The 17921-nt window shown below is 41.3% G+C and overlaps 1 protein-coding gene across 1 annotated transcript in view; it reads right to left on the bottom strand.

The window, feature by feature from the left end:
- Positions 1–12527: 12527 nt before the first annotated feature.
- The window catches only part of LOC309553076 (uncharacterized protein), a gene marked incomplete at its 3' end in the record, with an annotated part of 46078 nt that continues 40684 nt past the window's right edge, over positions 12528–17921 (bottom strand). Inside the window, exons 6-7 of the mRNA XM_082253975.1 lie at positions 16823–16867; positions 12528–12652 (exon numbers count right to left, since the gene is read on the bottom strand). Of these exons, the coding sequence (XP_082110101.1) occupies positions 12528–12652; positions 16823–16867 (170 nt within the window). The remainder of the gene's footprint in view (positions 12653–16822; positions 16868–17921) is intronic.

The raw sequence follows: 17921 nt of genomic DNA, 5'->3' as shown, positions 1-17921 counted from the left end.
GGGTTTATACAGTATGCAGGCAGGCGAATATCTAAGTAGTCCTCCCAAGTAGGCAACAAGCCTCTTAATTATAGTGGGAAAAGGAGAAGACCCCCAGGATATTCCAGATCCTGATTATAGGCTTCCTTCTAAGGGACCATCTCTGTGTGCCCGTCCGATCATTGTCCTGCCTTTATTTATTCTTATTTTCACTATTCAATAGGGGTTAATTGGTTGTATTCCAGAAATTTGGCATCCACGATCCCTTCCACCAAGCCATTCTAAGCCTCTAATCTACTCCTAGAGCAAGAGTTCTTACATCGGGCATGTTATATACCCCCTTCCCTATCAACAACAGGAACCGGCAGGGATGCCCCTTGCCCCCCTTAATTTTGTGGTGATTGAACCACTGGCACAAGCAATTAGAGCTCGCCCAGATATGCTTGGCCTATCTGTTGATCAAGTCCCCAACAAGGTTGGCCTCTACGCTGATGATATAATCATCTGGCTCACCGATCCTTTGAAATCCCTACCCCCATTCTGTGATCTCCTTCAGCAAAATTAAATCACTCTAAAAATCAGCTATGGTAGGGGTTTCCCTATCCCCACAACTTAAGGCAGCTATTACTGCCTCTTATCCCTTTTCCTGCCCCCCCCCCCCAACTCATCCATGACCTATTTAGGTATTCAGCTGACTTCACCCCCTCTACCTAACTTCTCCGCACTAACATCTCTCCTCTTGGTCAGAAACTACAGAATATTGTCAGATCACTTCTTTCCACCAATGCTTATTGGGCAGGCTGTATAGCCCTATCCCAGATGTTCCTTCTACCACACATCCTATATTTCTTCAGGACTCTACCACTTCCGATCCTACAATCGGATATAGCCACACTTCAGTGGATCATTAATCACTTTATTTGGGCAGCACATAAACCATGCATCAAAGCCTCTCTGCTGTTATAGCTCCCCTCTTTTTACAAGCCATTCTTTGGTGCGCCTCGACCCCCCCCCCCCCCCAGATGCCTCTCACAATCTAACAGGGTTGTTAGTCATTTATATCAGATTTGGCAGAGATATAGGACCACTTATGACCTAGTGTCCGAAGTTACTCCCTTGTTCTCCTTTATGGCAGCCTTGGATTCTCCGGCCTTTCCATTGAAGGTGGAAGATCTGAGGCCTTGGACTTCCAGGGGCCTGGTTTCCCTTATAACTCTATCTGCCTGTAATACATTTTGTACATTTGATCAATTTAAGAGATTACATGGTCTCCCCACATCAGAAGAGGCTCACTATGAGATTGTAAAGAACTTCTTTCAGGCCCAAGGCTCCTTGACCCTACACCCACCTTATACACCATTTGAGTCAATCTGCAGCTCCTCTCCTAGGGACAGGGGCCTAATTTCTAGACTTTACAATTTTCTCAACTGCTCCCCGCTACCAGATAAACTAAAATACATGATCAAATGGAAAGATGATTTAGGTTGTACATTTTCAGTCCCGGACTGGCTAAAGATGATAGATAATTTACGCAAATGTACGCGCTCTTCTGCCAGTAGAGATTCCCCTCTTAAGCTAGTTACAAGGGGGTATTTGACCCCCCCCCCTTTTTACACTCCTTTTACAACTCAATATCTCCCCTATGTTTCAGAGGTTGTTCTGAGGAGGGTTCACTTCTGCATTTCTTTTGGAATTGCGGTCACCTACAGCCTATCTGGGATAAGATCAAACTATGTTTCTCAAAAATTGTAGGATCGGGGTTCGAATGTGGTCCCAGGTTCTGACAAGGATGGCAGACATTAAGCTTTCCGAGAGTATATTGCACTCACTACACAATTCTATGCCAGCCTTCCATGCTAAGTGGGATCCTTGGGACCCGCCAGTAGAATAATGTGCCTATTAAGACTCTGAATGTGTTGCAGATTATTTTGTTGGTTCTCAGGTATGACGGGTATTAGCTTATCTTGTCATGATTACATTACATGCTTGAAATTGTTGTGTAATTGCTTGATAGTATTCTTGATACCTTTGTAATTGTTCTTTTATATCCATGTTCATTTGCCTTGCATTGTATGAGCGTTGTTCCTTGTTTATTGACTTGACTGTCTAATAAAAATCTTTTGTAAACAAAGCCTCTCTGCTTCACCCACCCAGGATCTATGCTGGCCTCGGAGTCCCTGACCTCCGATTATACTACACTGCAATGATCCTGGATCAAACCAGAAACTTATGGAACATATCCTCATCATTACCTTGGACCCAGAGTGAAGCGACAGCTCTCGCCCACATCCCTTCACTTCTACTAGATGCCACCTGGATGGGACACCACTCTCCTCACTCCTTCCTTCCAACAGTTACTGCTACAATATCCACTTTGGGAATCAGTGCTACAACTCTCAGGTGGACTGCACATACAAGCTTTCACCAACTCCCATTATCAGCTTCATCTTTTTTTATCCCCAGACCTACCCCTTCGGATGTGGTCCTCACAGGGCCTCCGAAAGAGTGGTGACCTGTTCCAGCAAAATCAACTCCTATTCTTCCCCCAAATTAAGGACCGCTTCATCTCCAATAAAGACTTTTATATGTACTTAAAGCTTCGCTATATCATGTCCTCCACATCAACCTAACATAACACTCGAACCCAGGGGTCCTCAAACTTTTTAAACAGGGGGCCACTTCACGGTCCTTCAGACACTGTTGGGGGCCGGACTATAGTTTGAAAAAAAATATGAACGAATTCCAAGGCGCATATTTTATTTGTAGTGCACAAAAAAACAGGAAAAATAATACAATATTTATTCTTTTTTATATATATATATATATATATGACCACAGCGTGCCCCCTTTCAATGCCAGAGTGGCCACAGCTTGTCCTCTTTCAATGCCAGAGTGACCACAGCATGCCCCCTTTCAATGCAGACTGACCATAGCATGCCTCCTTTCAATGCCAGAGTGACCACAGCATGCCCCCTTTCAATGCCAGAGTGACCACAGCGTGCCCCCTTTCAATGCAGAGTGACCACAGCGTGCCCCCTTTCAATGCAGAGTGACCACAGTGTGCCCCCTTCCAATGCCAGAGTGACCACAGCGTGCCCCCTTCCAATGCCAGAGTGACCACAGCGTGCCCCCTTTCAATGCCAGAGTGACCACAGTGTGCCCCCTTTTAATGCCAGAGTGACCAGCGTGCAGAGAGACCAGTCAGTGCACTTACCTGCAGCGGTGGCGTCTCCTCGAGTCCTCCCGCCTCCTCCTCGGCCAATGGCATGGGTTCGCCTTTCGGCCAATCAGGAAACGGGTCTCGTACCCACTTCCTGATTGGCCAGGAGGAGGATCCATGTGACAATAGCGAATTTTCAGTCGCTATTGTCACACAAATGGGTGGGCTAGGGCGCAGTGCTCTGCTCCCCGGGTCCACCATTTCCTGAAGCATATTAGAGCTTCAGTGAGTGACAGGTAGTCAGCCCTATGCCAATTTGAGCCGGCGGGCCGGGTTCAGGGCCCTGGCGGGCTGCAGTTTGAGGACCCCTGCTCGAACCAATGATATTCTACAGTTCTTTACACTGACCAACAACAAAACCTGTGGCATATCCTATCTCTGGTCTTCTAACAAAACCAAACCTGGAAGAATGTAACACAACTATAGCCTACTGGGAATCCAAACTACAAATTCAGATTCCCCCACATCTTGGAACTGTGCACTCCGCTCATCCACCGTGTACTCTAAAAACCTCTTCCACTGGGAGACCACAATGAAAATCCTGTACAGGTGGTATTACATCCCTGTGAAACTAACTCAAATGTCCCCATCCCAATCCAGCAAATGCTGGAGAAATTGTGATATGAATGGCGATATGTTTCATATTTGGTGAGCATGTCCGTCTTTGGATGTTTTCTGGACAGACATCTCCCCCCTTGTCCAAGATGTTACCACCCTTGCTGTTGAGTTAACCCCACAAATGGCTATTTTCAGACTAGGCCTCTCGAACTGGCCCTCAAAATTTCACCCTATCATCACTCATATACTTATTGCTGCTCGCTTATCAATTGCCCGGCTTTGGAAACAAGCCAGTTCACCTACTTTCCGTATCACCATTGATATCCTTAACTACCATTTAACAATGGAACTCCTATTTGCAAAGGTACGACTGACACTTGATAAATTCTATCACCACTGGCAATTCTGGTTATCAGATCATAGAGCTCTGCCTTGTCCTTGACCATACACCAAATGACTACATCTCACAGTAAAGCTCCTCCCTTTGGGAGACTCTCTATACCTATCCATCCCCTGGAATAAAATGAGCCGTGTGACTACTGAGAAGCCTACTATACTATGAGAAGCCTACTTGACTACTGAGAAGCCTACTATACTATGAGAAGCCTACTTGACTACTGAGAAGCTTACTATACTATGAGAAGCTTACTTGACTACTGAGAAGCCTACTATACTATGAGAAGCCTACTATACTATGAGAAGCCTACTTAACTACTGAGAAGCCTACTATACTATGAGAAGCCTACTTGACTACTGAGAAGCCTACGATACTATGAGAAGCCTACTTGACTACTAAGAAGCCTACTATACTATGAGAAGCCTACTTGACTACTGAGAAGCCTACTATACTATGAGAAGCCTACTTGACTACTGAGAAACCTACTTTACTATGAGAAGCCTACTTGACTACTGAGAAGCCTACTATACTATGAGAAGCCTACTTGACTACTGAGAAGTCTACTATACTATGAGAAGCCTACTATACTATGAGAAGCCTACTTGACTACTGAGAAACCTACTATACTATGAGAAGCCTACTTAACTACTGAGAAGCCTACTATACTATGAGAAGCCTACTTGACTACTAAGAAGCCTACTGTACTATGAGAAGTCTACTTGACTACTGAGAAACCTACTATACTATGAGAAGCCTACTTGACTACTGAGAAGCCTACTATACTATGAGCAGCCTACTTGACTACCGAGAAACCTACTATACTATGAGAAGCCTACTTGACTACCGAGAAACCTACTATACTATAAGAAGCCTACTTGACTACTGAGAAGCCTACTATACTATGAGAAGCCTACTTGACTACCGAGAAACCTACTATACTATGAGAAGCCTACTTGACTACTGAGAAGCCTACTATACTATGAGAAGCCTACTTGACTACTGAGAAGTCTGCTATACTATGAGAAGCCTACTTGACTACCGAGAAACCTACTATACTATGAGAAGCCTACTTGACTACTGAGAAGCCTACTATACTATGAGAAGCCTACTTGACTACTGAGAAACCTACTATACTATGAGAAGCCTACTTAACTACTGAGAAGCCTACTATACTATGAGAAGCCTACTTGACTACTGAGAAGCCTACTATACTATGAGAAGCCTACTTGACTACTGAGAAGCCTACTATACTATGAGAAGCCTACTTGACTACTAAGAAGCCTACTATACTATGAGAGGCCTACTTGACTACTGAGAAGCCTACTATACTATGAGAAGCCTACTTGACTACTGAGAAGCCTACTATACTATGAGAAGCCTACTTGGCTACTGAGAAGCCTACTATACTATGAGAAGCCTACTTGACTACTGAGAAGCCTACTATACTATGAGAAGCCTACTTGACTACTGAGAAGCCTACTATACTATGAGAAGCCTACTTGACTACTGAGAAGCCTACTATACTATGAGAAGCCTACTTGACTACTTAGAAGCCTACTATACTATGAGAAGCCTACTTGACTACTGAGAAGCCTACTATACTATGAGAAGCCTACTTGACTACTGAGAAGCCTACTACACTATGAGAAGCCTACTTGACTACTGAGAAGCCTACTATACTATGAGAAGTCTACTTGACTACTGAGACGCCTACTATACTATGAGAAGCCTACTTAACTATCGAGAAGCCTACTATACTATGAGAAGTCTACTTGACTACTGAGACACCTACTATACTATGAGAAGCCTACTTAACTATCGAGAAGCCTACTATACTATGAGAAGCTTACTTGACTACTGAGAAGCTTACTATACTATGAGAAGCGTACTTGACTACTGAGAAGCCTACTATACTACTATGAGAAGCGTACTTGACTACTGAGAAGCCTACTATACTATGAGAAGCCTACTTGACTACTGAGAAGCCTACTATACTATGAGAAGCCTACTTGACTACTTAGAAGCCTACTATACTATGAGAAGCCTACTTGACTACTGAGAAGCCTACTATACTATGAGAAGCCTACTTGACTACTGAGAAGCCTACTATACTATGAGCAGCCTACTTGACTACTGAGAAGCCTACTACACTATGAGAAGCCTACTTGACTACTGAGAAGCCTACTATACTATGAGAAGCCTACTTGACTACTGAGAAGTCTACTATACTATGAGAAGCCTACTTGACTACCGAGAAACCTACTATACTATGAGAAGCCTACTTGACTACTGATAAGCCTACTATACTATGAGAAGCCTACTTGACTACTGAGAAACCTACTATACTATGAGAAGCCTACTTAACTACTGAGAAGCCTACTATACTATGAGAAGCCTACTTGACTACTGAGAAGCCTACTATACTATGAGAAGCCTACTTGACTACTGAGAAGCCTACTATACTATGAGAAGCCTACTTGACTACTAAGAAGCCTACTATACTATGAGAAGCCTACTTGACTACTGAGAAGCCTACTATACTATGAGAAGCCTACTTGGCTACTGAGAAGCCTACTATACTATGAGAAGCCTACTTGACTACTGAGAAGCCTACTATACTATGAGAAGCCTACTTGACTACTGAGAAGCCTACTATACTATGAGCAGCCTACTTGACTACTGAGAAGCCTACTACACTATGAGAAGCCTACTTGACTACTGAGAAGCCTACTATACTATGAGAAGTCTACTTGACTACTGAGACGCCTACTATACTATGAGAAGCCTACTTAACTATCGAGAAGCCTACTATACTATGAGAAGTCTACTTGACTACTGAGACGCCTACTATACTATGAGAAGCCTACTTAACTATCGAGAAGCCTACTATACTATGAGAAGCTTACTTGACTACTGAGAAGCTTACTATACTATAAGAAGCGTACTTGACTACTGAAAAGCCTACTATACTACTATGAGAAGCGTACTTGACTACTGAGAAGCCTACTATACTATGAGAAGCCTACTATACTATGAGAAGCCTACTATACTATGAGAAGCCTACTATACTATGAGAAGCCTACTTGACTACTGAGAAGCCTACTATACTATGAGAAGCCTACTATACTATGCTCTCTTATGCTACTGTGCTACTGTGCAATAATCTTCTCGTCATCTATACCTCTCCCTCCTATACCTCTTCCCCCCTACCCACTCCTCCCTCCTCTCATGCTCTCTCTGTGGGCGACATGTAAGAGGCAGTGCCACACATGTTGGTACTTACCTGGCACTGTACACCCTTTCTTTAATGTTGATAGCAACTGTTATTATTTTTTTTTTTCTTTCTCTCTTTTGGATTACTGTACATCACTTTATTGCTTTTCTCAATAAAGAAATCTAGAAACGCAAAAAAAAAAAAAAAAAAAAGAGTCTTGGGCTCTGCATACACTTATAATAATTTTACTACAATTACCTGATTCCTGCAGATCAGACACATCAATTTTCAGCCCAGAATCTAGAAAATAAAAAAATAAAAAAAGCTAATATAAAAATGAAACGCAGGAAACAATTGGCTGCTCAGAACAACAAATGGTCCCAAGACGACCATTTTAATGCAACAAACATGATTAAAAAAGTGCCTTCAAGGGTGTCTCATGGATGGTGGAGGAAGAGAGATGAGTCACTTCTCCAACTCAATGAGTTGGGCATGTACAGCATTTTAAAGCCTAAGCTATTGAGCTCTGTACAAAAAAAAAAAAAAAAATCAGCAAAACAGATAATAAGAGCCTGGAAAAAAATGTCAAAGGGTCCCCAGATAATAAAAACAAAAAAAAACAATATATATATATATATATATATACACACACACACACACATACATATATATATGTGTGTGTGTATAGTATCTCAGAAAGTGAGTACACCCCTCACATTTTTGTAAATATTTTATTCTATCTTTTCATGTGACAGCACTGAAGAAATGACACTTTGCTACAATGTAAAGTAGTGAGTGTACAGCTTGTATAACAGTGTAAATTTGCTGTCCCCTCAAAATAACTCAACACACAGCCATCAATGTCTAAACCACTGGCAACAAAGTGAGTACACCCCTAAGTGAAAATGTCCAAATTGGGCCCAATTAGCGATTTTCCTTCCCTGGTGTCATGTGACTCGTTAGTGTTACAAGGTCTCAGGTGTGAATGGGGAGCAGGTGTGTTAAATTGGTGTCACTCCTCTTACTCCCTCATTCATCTCAAGGCTCTTGGCAAAGATGGACTTAATTCCATCAAAATGTTGACAGTAAAATACTGTTGTAGCAAAAAATAATGAAAAATAGTACCACTCATGGTGCCCCAAAGTTGATTGTTATCATTGGTCACTTGTACTGGTCAGGATAGACACTGGCTTTTCAGTCTCCATTTGAACAACAAGAAAATGACGGCCATCCCATACCGCTGCTCCTCTACAGATTACCACATCTTGTAGATCTTACCTCATGCCCTTACACTTACTTCCTGGCTATATATACACTGTATTACCAAAGGTATTGGAAAACCTGCACACATGAATTTTAATGGCATCCCAGTCTTAGTCCGTAGAGTTCAATATTGAGTTGGCCCACCCTTTGCAGCTATAACAGCTTCAACTCTTCTGGGAAGGCTGTCCACAAGGTTTAGGAGTGTGTCTATGGGAATGTTACATTGTAGCAAAGTGTAATTTCTTCAGTGTTGTCACATGAAAAAGTATAATAAAATATTTACAAAAATGTGAGGGGTGTACTTACTTTTGTGAGATACTGTATATATATATATATATATATATATATATATATATATATATATATATATATAAATAAAATAGAGATCAAAGTCTATGTTCTTTTTTTGGTTATCTTTCAAAGTTTTATGTTACTTTTTTTTAAATCTTTTTTAAATAAAATGAATATGTTCAAAATCAAAATCTACATTTTTATTTTTTAGTCCGACAAGTATGAAATATTTCTTTATGTTTATATTTTCGAATCCAGCCAACAGAAGGAGCCCCGTTGCTACATGTTACGTGTTTGCCACGCTAGATTACCTGCCTCACTGGAAAGACATGCATGTTTAAGGACCTCAGTAGCTCAAAGTGAAATTTACACACGCAAGTCAAAGGAACGACTCCTCTACCAGAACACTGACTCATCCTATGCCCTCTGTATGGCTCTTTGTAATGTTTCAATAGGAGAGAGGGTCCAAAAGCAAACAGCTTCTGCTGTGATCTCCCCTAAAAAAAATTAAAAAAATAATGTCCTATCACACCAGTCATGGGTGTACTCTGTGTTACATGTTTATAAAACAATGATTTATTTAACATAATAAAATACCCATGCCTACTTATACATCAATTGCTTTTATCTCTGTTATTAACCGCTTGCCGACTGCTCACAGTATATTTACTGCGGCAGTCAGCCCCTCACAGGCAGAGCGACGTAGGTCTACGTCGCTAGCCTGTGAGGCTCTGGGGAGCGAGCGCGCGCCCGCGGAGGCGCGCTCCCGCTCCCGCGCGGTCACGGACACCCCGTAAACAAGCTGCCTGTCATTCTCCTTGGTGTAAAAACACTGATCACACGGTTCTACAATGTAGAACCGTTGATCAGTGTCCCTACAGCTTAACAGACAGCCAATCACAGTAAGAATCACACCCCTAGGGACACACACAGCCCCTCCCTCTCAAATAAAGTTAACCCCTTCACTATGTGTATTTTTACAGTAACAGTGCATATGTATAGCACTGATTACTGCAGTAATGTCACTGGTAACCCCAAAAGTGTCAAAAATGTCAGTCAAGGGTCCGATCTGTCCGCCACAATGTCGCAGTACCGCAAAAAAAAAATCGCAGATCGCCGCCATTACTCGTTAAAAAAAAAAAACACCAAAAATGACAAAAATCTTTCCCTTTGTTAGTAAACGCGATAACTTTTGCGCAAACCAATCAAAATACGCTTTTTGCAATTTTTTTTACCAAACATATGTAGCATAAAACAAATTGGCTGAAAATGTTAAAAAATTTTGATTTTTACATTTTTTTGGGGGGGAATTTCATATAAAAAAATGTGAAAAATATTGTTATTTTTGCAAAATTGACGCTCTTTTTTTGTTTATAGCGCATGATCAAAAAATCGCACAGGTGATCAAATACCACCAAAAGAAAGCTCTGTTTGTGGGAAAAAAAGGACGTGAAATTCATTTAGGTACAGCGTTGCACGACCGCGCAATTGATCGTTAAATTCACGCAGTAAAAAATCGCAAAAAACCCCCCTGGTCGGAATGGGGGTAAAATCTTCCGGGGCTTAAGTGGTTAACATAATAAAATACCCATGCCTATTTACACATCAATTGCTTTTATCTCTGTTATTAAAGTGTGATACATTGTCACTGAGAGGGAACTCTTCCCTCCTCTGCTATGCTTCATTATTTCCCCAACAGAACACAGCAAAAATAAATGAATAAGTAAATAAATAAAACCTGATAGGAAAGTTAATCCTTCCCTAGTTCACCCAAAGCAAAAATAAAAATGGGTATTTATGCAGTTTAGGAAAATAAAGCCCCAAAAAACATTAAATCATTTTGGTCATAAAATGTATCCAGCAAAAGGTTTCCAGCCTATCAATGTGAATAAAGTCCAAAACGTCTAAATCTGGCCAGTAAAAGAGTGTGAATGTGTACACATAATGGACTGTGAGAAACCATCAGGATCCAACCTGCCAACACACGTAAACCTGAATTACCATGAAATTCCTTCCCCTTCATTACAGAAAGTGCTGCTCATCTGAATCGGCTCAGAACAATTCTTTGAAATTAAATTGAACATTGCTGAGAGATCAGTTCATTAGGTGACCTCAGGTCTAAATTCTAATATTTACATATATATGACTCACTTGTTTCCTCTTTATATCTTCTTAGTTGTAAAGTGAATTGTCTGACTGCAAATAAGAAATAAATAAATAAATACAATGAATACATAAATAATATATACAGAAATATGAAATAAATATATAAAATAAATAAACAAACTATAAAATGATATATATATATATATATATATATATATATATATATATATATATATATATATATATATATATATATATATATATATATTGAACAAAATTGTCTGACTGCAATTAAGAAATAAATAAATAAATACAATGAATACATAAATAATAAATATATAAAATAAATAAACAAACTTTAAAAATAAATAAGTATATATATATATATATATATAAATATATATATATATATATATATATATATATATATATATATATATATATATTGAACAAAATTACAGACGCAACACTTTTTGTTTTTTGCCCCCATTTTTCATGAGCTGAACTCAAAGATCTAAGACTTTTTCTATGTACACAAAAGGCCGATTTCTCTCAAATATTGTTCACAAATCTGTCTAAATCTGTGTTAGTGATCATTTCTTCTTTGCCGAGATAATCCATCCACCTCATGGCATATCAAGATGCTGATTGGACAGCATGATTATTGCACAGGTGAGCCTTAGGCTGCCCACAATAAAAGCCCACTCTAAAATGTGCAGTTTTACTGTATTGGGGAGGGGGGGGTCTGAAAACCAGTCAGTATCTGGTGTGACCACCATTTGCTTCATGCAGTGCAACACATCTCCTTCCCATAGAGTTGATCAGGGTGGTGATTGTGGCCTGTGGAATGTTGGTCCACTCCTCTTTAATGGTTATGTGAAGTTGCTGGATAGTGGCAGGACCTGGAACACGCTGTCGCAAACGGAGATGGCCTATGGTAGAGAAATGAACATCCAATTCACAGGCAACAGCTCTGGTGGACATTCCTGCAGTCAGTATGCCAATTGCACCCTCCCTCAAAAAATGTGACATCTGTGGCAGTGTGCTGTGTGATAAAACTGCACATTTTAGAGTGGCCTTTTATTGTGGCCAGCCTAAGGCACTCCTGTGCAATAATCATGCTGTCTAATCAGCATCTTGATAGGCCACACCTGTGAGGTGGATGGATTATCTCGGCAAAGGAGAAGCGATCACTAACACAGATTTACACAGATTTGTGAACAATATTTGAGAGAAATCGGCCTTTTGTATGCATAGAAAAAGTCTTAGATCTTTGAGTTCAGCTCATGAAAAATGGGGGCAAAACAAAAGTGTTGGGTTTATAATTTTGTTCAGTAAATATATATATATCTATTTTTTTTTTTTTATGTTTTTTTCTGTTATAAAACTGGAAGTGACTTCATGCCACCAAGTTTTATGATACTGGAAATTAACAAAACGATTGGCAATGGCACAACAGAGGTCACACAGCCAGCAGTACTACCTTATGCACTGAGCCCTCAGCCAGCTTCAGGCTCTACTGCTTCATATATTAACATAATACAAAAATGTAGGCAGCAGGACGAGTTTCTCAATCTCTTACTATTGTGCTTCAAACGTACTAACTCCCCTGTGAAGTTCTTATCTAGGGAGAAAAGAGAATACAATAAGAAATAAGTCTTTAATGTGTTAAGGCTTTGCATATTTTGACTTCCTGAGTTTCTGATTCTTTGTTTCATCTGATGATCAGGTTCCTCACAGACTATTGAGTGATTCCTGCTATTTACCTATCTTTCAACATCTAGTCTACATTTGTGGTCCTGCAGTTTGAGACTTCTGCTGCTGACCTCGGTCATCTCTAGAACACTTCCAGTTGCTCATCATATACTATGTTTTCTGTAGCCACCATTTTTCTGACCATTTCTGAACCATATATTTTCCTTAGAGCTGTTACTGTACCTGTAAGTTGGTCCTTTTTGGATGCTGGTTGTCCCATAGCTAGGAGTTAGGGAAGATTCAGTCTAAAGGATTGCATGAGGACTCGGGGGGCATACAATGCGATTAGAGGAGAAGCGTTTTAACCTCAGGCAACGTGGGGGGTTCTTTACTGTTAGGGCTACAAGATTGTGAAATTCTCTACCACAAGAGGTGGTTTCTGCGGGAAGTATGGTGGCTTTCAAAAGACTCTTAGACGTACATCTCCAGGAGAAGAACATTCAGGGGTATGAGAGATGATTACAGCTACACACACCTACACAGGTTGAACTGGATGGACTATTGTCTTTATTCAACCTCACCTACTATGTAACTATGTAACTCAGGAGTCAGTAGGGTTAGGAGACTGCCCTACCTCTGCTAGGAGAGGGGCATCCAGGGTAAGGATATATTAGAAAGGCAGAGAGCTTCCTGAGTTATTTATATACAAGGAGAGTGGACCAATCAGGGACAATATGTAGGCAGTTTGGACTAATCCATTTAGCTTCCACTTACAGGGGAATATGTAGTGGTGAAAGGACTGTATGCATTTTATAGGACTATTCGCATCCCCCTGCTTAGAGATGCCAGACTCTGGGACACCCGTCCTGTAAAGTCTCCTTTCATGCCGCATCCCTTTGAACAAAGGGAGTGCCTTCACATTCAAGGGATGGCTGTAATATTTAAATATCATTGCCTCTCTCAATTTAAAAAATGATTAAAAATTCCTGGCATGGATTCCTCCTTCTCCTAACCTCTTTATGTGAATATCTCCTTAAAATAAAACTTGTGCCCAAGGTACAACTGTTGGTGTAAGGCTTGAAGCAGGTATGTGGAGGACTGTCAACAAGTACCAGTTGTCATGGTCAGGGGTCAGGCTCAGATACCAGTAGCTATAGCAGTAGAAAGGCTCCCACTGACCAGCAGGATGAGTACATAAGCAGGTCACCCGGGGCTCAAGGTCTAAGGACTAACCGGTATTCACCAGAGCTCCTGATGGTGGAGATGGGTTTTGCTGTGTGTTAGTACCAGATAGCGGTCCTCAGTATCATCCCACTGGGAGGTGAGCACGCTGGGTCCAGTAGCAGATATAGCATGTAGGGATTAAGCAGAAGCATAGTCAGAAAAGAAGTCAAGGTTGGTATCAAGTCGTGGTTGCAGGTTGGGATCAAGTTGAGGAACTAGCCAAAGGTTTGTAATTAGTGGTAGTGGAGATAAGGACAGCTGCAGGTATGAAAAGGAGCAAAATATTGTCTGGAGAAAAGGTCAATAATCTGGCAAACAGGAAGTACGGAGGCATGGCTTAAATCAGGAAATTTATTGGAGGAGCAAAAAATTCAAGGTTCACCAGAAACAAGAGACAAGTCAAGATTGTCCTAAGGATCAGATAGGGAGCTGTCTAGCATCTCGGGTGGCACAGTGAGAAGAGCTGTAGCCAGGCACCCCAGGGGTCCCAGGTTCAGACAGAGATCCTTACACAGGTTTAGCCAAGAAAAGTTGCCTGGCATGTGTCCCACATGCAAGGGAGAGTAGAATAGTTCAGCTGTTAAGGAATGGTACCTACCACTGGGTCTGGGCAGGAATAGGTTTAACCACTTCCATGTACGTCCCCCCGTGCATGAGTTGCCTGCACGCTACCTGCAGAGCATGCGCTGCTCACTCTGTGATCAGCGAGTCCATGAGACATTGTGGACATTTATGCTTTTGTTACCTTTTGGTAACAATTTTGGGAAGATCCTTTTCTTCCTTTTCCAGCATGACTGTGCCTCTGTGTAAATGGCCAGCTCCTTGAAGACATAGTTTGATTGGTTTGGTGTGCGCGGAGTCTAATCCCCAGCCTGCTTCTTCACCAAGGCTCCTAATGGTGGGGATGGCCTTGCAGCAAGCTGGAACCAGGTCGTGACCCCCAGGTATGCACAGCTGAGAATGGGGACACCACTTAGCAAGTGCAGAGTAAAACAGGAGACAGAAGGGAAAACCAGGAAACAAGCCGAGGTCAGGGTGGAATGGAGACAAGCACAACAGGTGACAAAGCTGGGATTGGTACACGGGTAGTAAGACACAACGTATATGGGTAGTACCAACCAAGCGCTCAGAGAACTGTGAAGTTGCTCAGGCAAAGAGTGCTGCACTGAGCGTGTGTATATATAGGGAAGCAAACAAGGAGGTGACCCAGGAGGTAATAGAAGGGAAAAGGGTATAAACCCCACAGTAGAGCAGGCGACACCCAAAAGTGAACAGAGAAGCCAAACACCAAATGTGAAATGGAGACACAGATCTAGCAGAACCCTGCAGCGAGGAGGTAAGAATTTCACAACAGAAATCTGCAGGCTAGAACGGGACAGGTAGGGTTAACCACTTAAGCCCCAGCCCTATTTCGGACACTTTTTGTTTACAAGTTAAAACCAGTATTTTTTCCTAGAAAACTACTCAGAACCCCCAAACATTATATATATATATATATATATATATATATATATATATTTTTTAGCAAAGACTCTGGAGAATAAAATGTCGGTCATTGCAAAATTTTTTGTCACGCGGTATTTGCGCATCGGTCTTTAAAACACCATTTTTGGGGAAAAAAATTGAAAAATCACATTTCACTGCAATTAAAACATACTAAACATTAAAGTTAGCCCATTTTTTTTGTATATTGTGAAAGATGATGTCACGCCGAGTAAATAGATACCCAACATGTTACGGTTTAAAATTGCGCCCCCCCGTGGGATGGCGACAAACTACGGTCGATAGAGATCTCAATCGGCGACGCTTTAAATTTATTTAACTGTTACCTGTTTAGAGTTAGAGTGTAGCTCTTTTTTTTTTAATTATTGCCCATGCTCTGGCGATCGCGGCGATACCTCACATGTGTGGTTTGAACAGCGATTTCATTCGCGGCTCGACTTGCGTATACTTTTTTTTTTTGTGCGCGAGCTAACGGTGACGGGGGCGGCTAAATTTTTTTTTTTTTCCTATTTATTTTTTCTTTTTTTTTAACTTTATTACAGGTTTTTTTAAAAAAAGAAAAATCTGATCACTTTTATTGCTGTCACAAGCAATGTAAACATCCCTTGTGACACCAATATGTAGTGACAGGTACACTTTATGGAGGGATCGAGGGTCTAAAAGACCCTAGACCTCTCCACTACACTTCCATGTATGCAAAACGCCGAAAACGGCGTTTTTGCATACAGCCGTTTTTCAAATCTGCCGCCTTTTGCAGCACAGTAACCCGGAAGTGACGTCATGGACGCCGCCTCCGGGTTACGTCATCGGAGACCCGATCAATGCCGTTTCCGGCATTCATCGGGACTCCATCCAGCCGGCGGACGTGCCGGATGGGTGTTCGGGGCTCCCGGTGGGACGGGAGCCCCGAGCAAAGCCACGGAAGGCGGTGGGAGGGGGGGGGCGTCCCCTCCCGCTCACCCGGGTAACGATCGAGCGGCTCCCGAGCCGCATCGGTCGTTACCGACGGAAAGCCGACCGTCGGCTTCAAACCACGGTACAGGGATGATGCCTCTAGCTAGAGGCATCATCCCGCTATAACCCCGCAAAGTTACCCGACGTATGGGTACGTTAGTATGCGGTAAGTGGTTAATGGACTCCCATTGCGCCTCCCAATGCTTTTCCATTTTATTTACTCTTAATCCCATAAAAAAAAAAAAAGTTTTGCCTTTGGTTATACTTTTAATCCTGACTTTATGTTTCATTTAGGTCTCCATCATTACCAATTTGCTTTGCTCATCCAGGTAAATTCCAATACAAACCTGTTGAGCCAAGTACATCAGCAGGTAATATATGGATCAGAACTATTACATTACAAATATCAAGGACTTACTTGTTTTCTGTTCACTGGTTTTTAGTTGAGAGGCGAATTCCTTGACTGTAAAGAAAAAAAGGTGATTCATGTATGAAAAGTAACATTTATTGTATGTTAATTAGAATTTTGAATGTTCAGTAATCTCCACCTATGTCAATGATATTTACCCAAAAGTGTGGGAACATGCCTCCAAATGATGGGGTTCAGGTGCCTCTAGAAAAGAATACTGTCAATACTGAAGCACACAAAGACATTGTGGACACTTATGCTCTTGTTACCTTTTGGTAACAATTTTGGGAAGATCCTTTTCTTCCTTTTCCAGCATGACTGTGCCTCTGTGTAAATGGCCAGCTCCTTGAAGACATAGTTTGATTGGTTTGGTGTGCATGGAGTCTAAGCCTCAGCCTACTTCTTCACCAGGGCCCCTAATGGTGGGGATGGCTTTGTGTAAGGGATGTCAGGTACCCCATAAAAAAAAACACATTTCTGTTTCATGGCATTTCTATGAAATCACCAGTAGATGGCAGCACAAAGTTCAACTGCAAGCAAGGCATGGGAGGAACTAAATGTTAGACCTTTTGTTCCTGGGGGAACAGAATAGCAGTTGCTGTGTCCCTCAGAATAAAAACTCATACCTCATGTCCTTATCATTGCAGGTAAGAAGGAGTATATTTAAGACTATAAACAGGGCAAAATTGATTTAATTTACATCCCTGTGATCAGTAAAGGCTCCTGTCACCACTGTGTGATTAAATAACACTGCACAAATGTTAGTGAGTCACACTGTAGCATCACATGACTACAGTGTACCAGGAATGTGGTTATTATAGTGTTATGTGTTTATATTGTATCTTAGATTGTACTATAAGACCACCGTGATGCAGAAGGAGTAACAACATATCGGCACATGTTTAATTGGTTATTATTTTCTATGAGGACGTTATTCCTGTATATCAGAAGGTTGATAGTGTTATATATATATATATATATATATATATATATATATATATATAGATGTGTAATAGTATGTATAAACAGAATAGCAGTTGCTGTGTCCCTCAGAATAAAAAGTCATACCTCATGTCCTTATCATTGCAGAAACGTTTTCAATAAAAAT

Source organism: Pelophylax lessonae, assembly GCF_965119305.1.
Source record: "Pelophylax lessonae genome assembly, chromosome: 4".
NCBI classification, from domain to species: domain Eukaryota; kingdom Metazoa; phylum Chordata; class Amphibia; order Anura; family Ranidae; genus Pelophylax; species Pelophylax lessonae.
The sequence above is the reverse complement of the archived record's forward strand: the minus strand, read 5'-3'. Positions and strand labels throughout refer to the sequence as shown.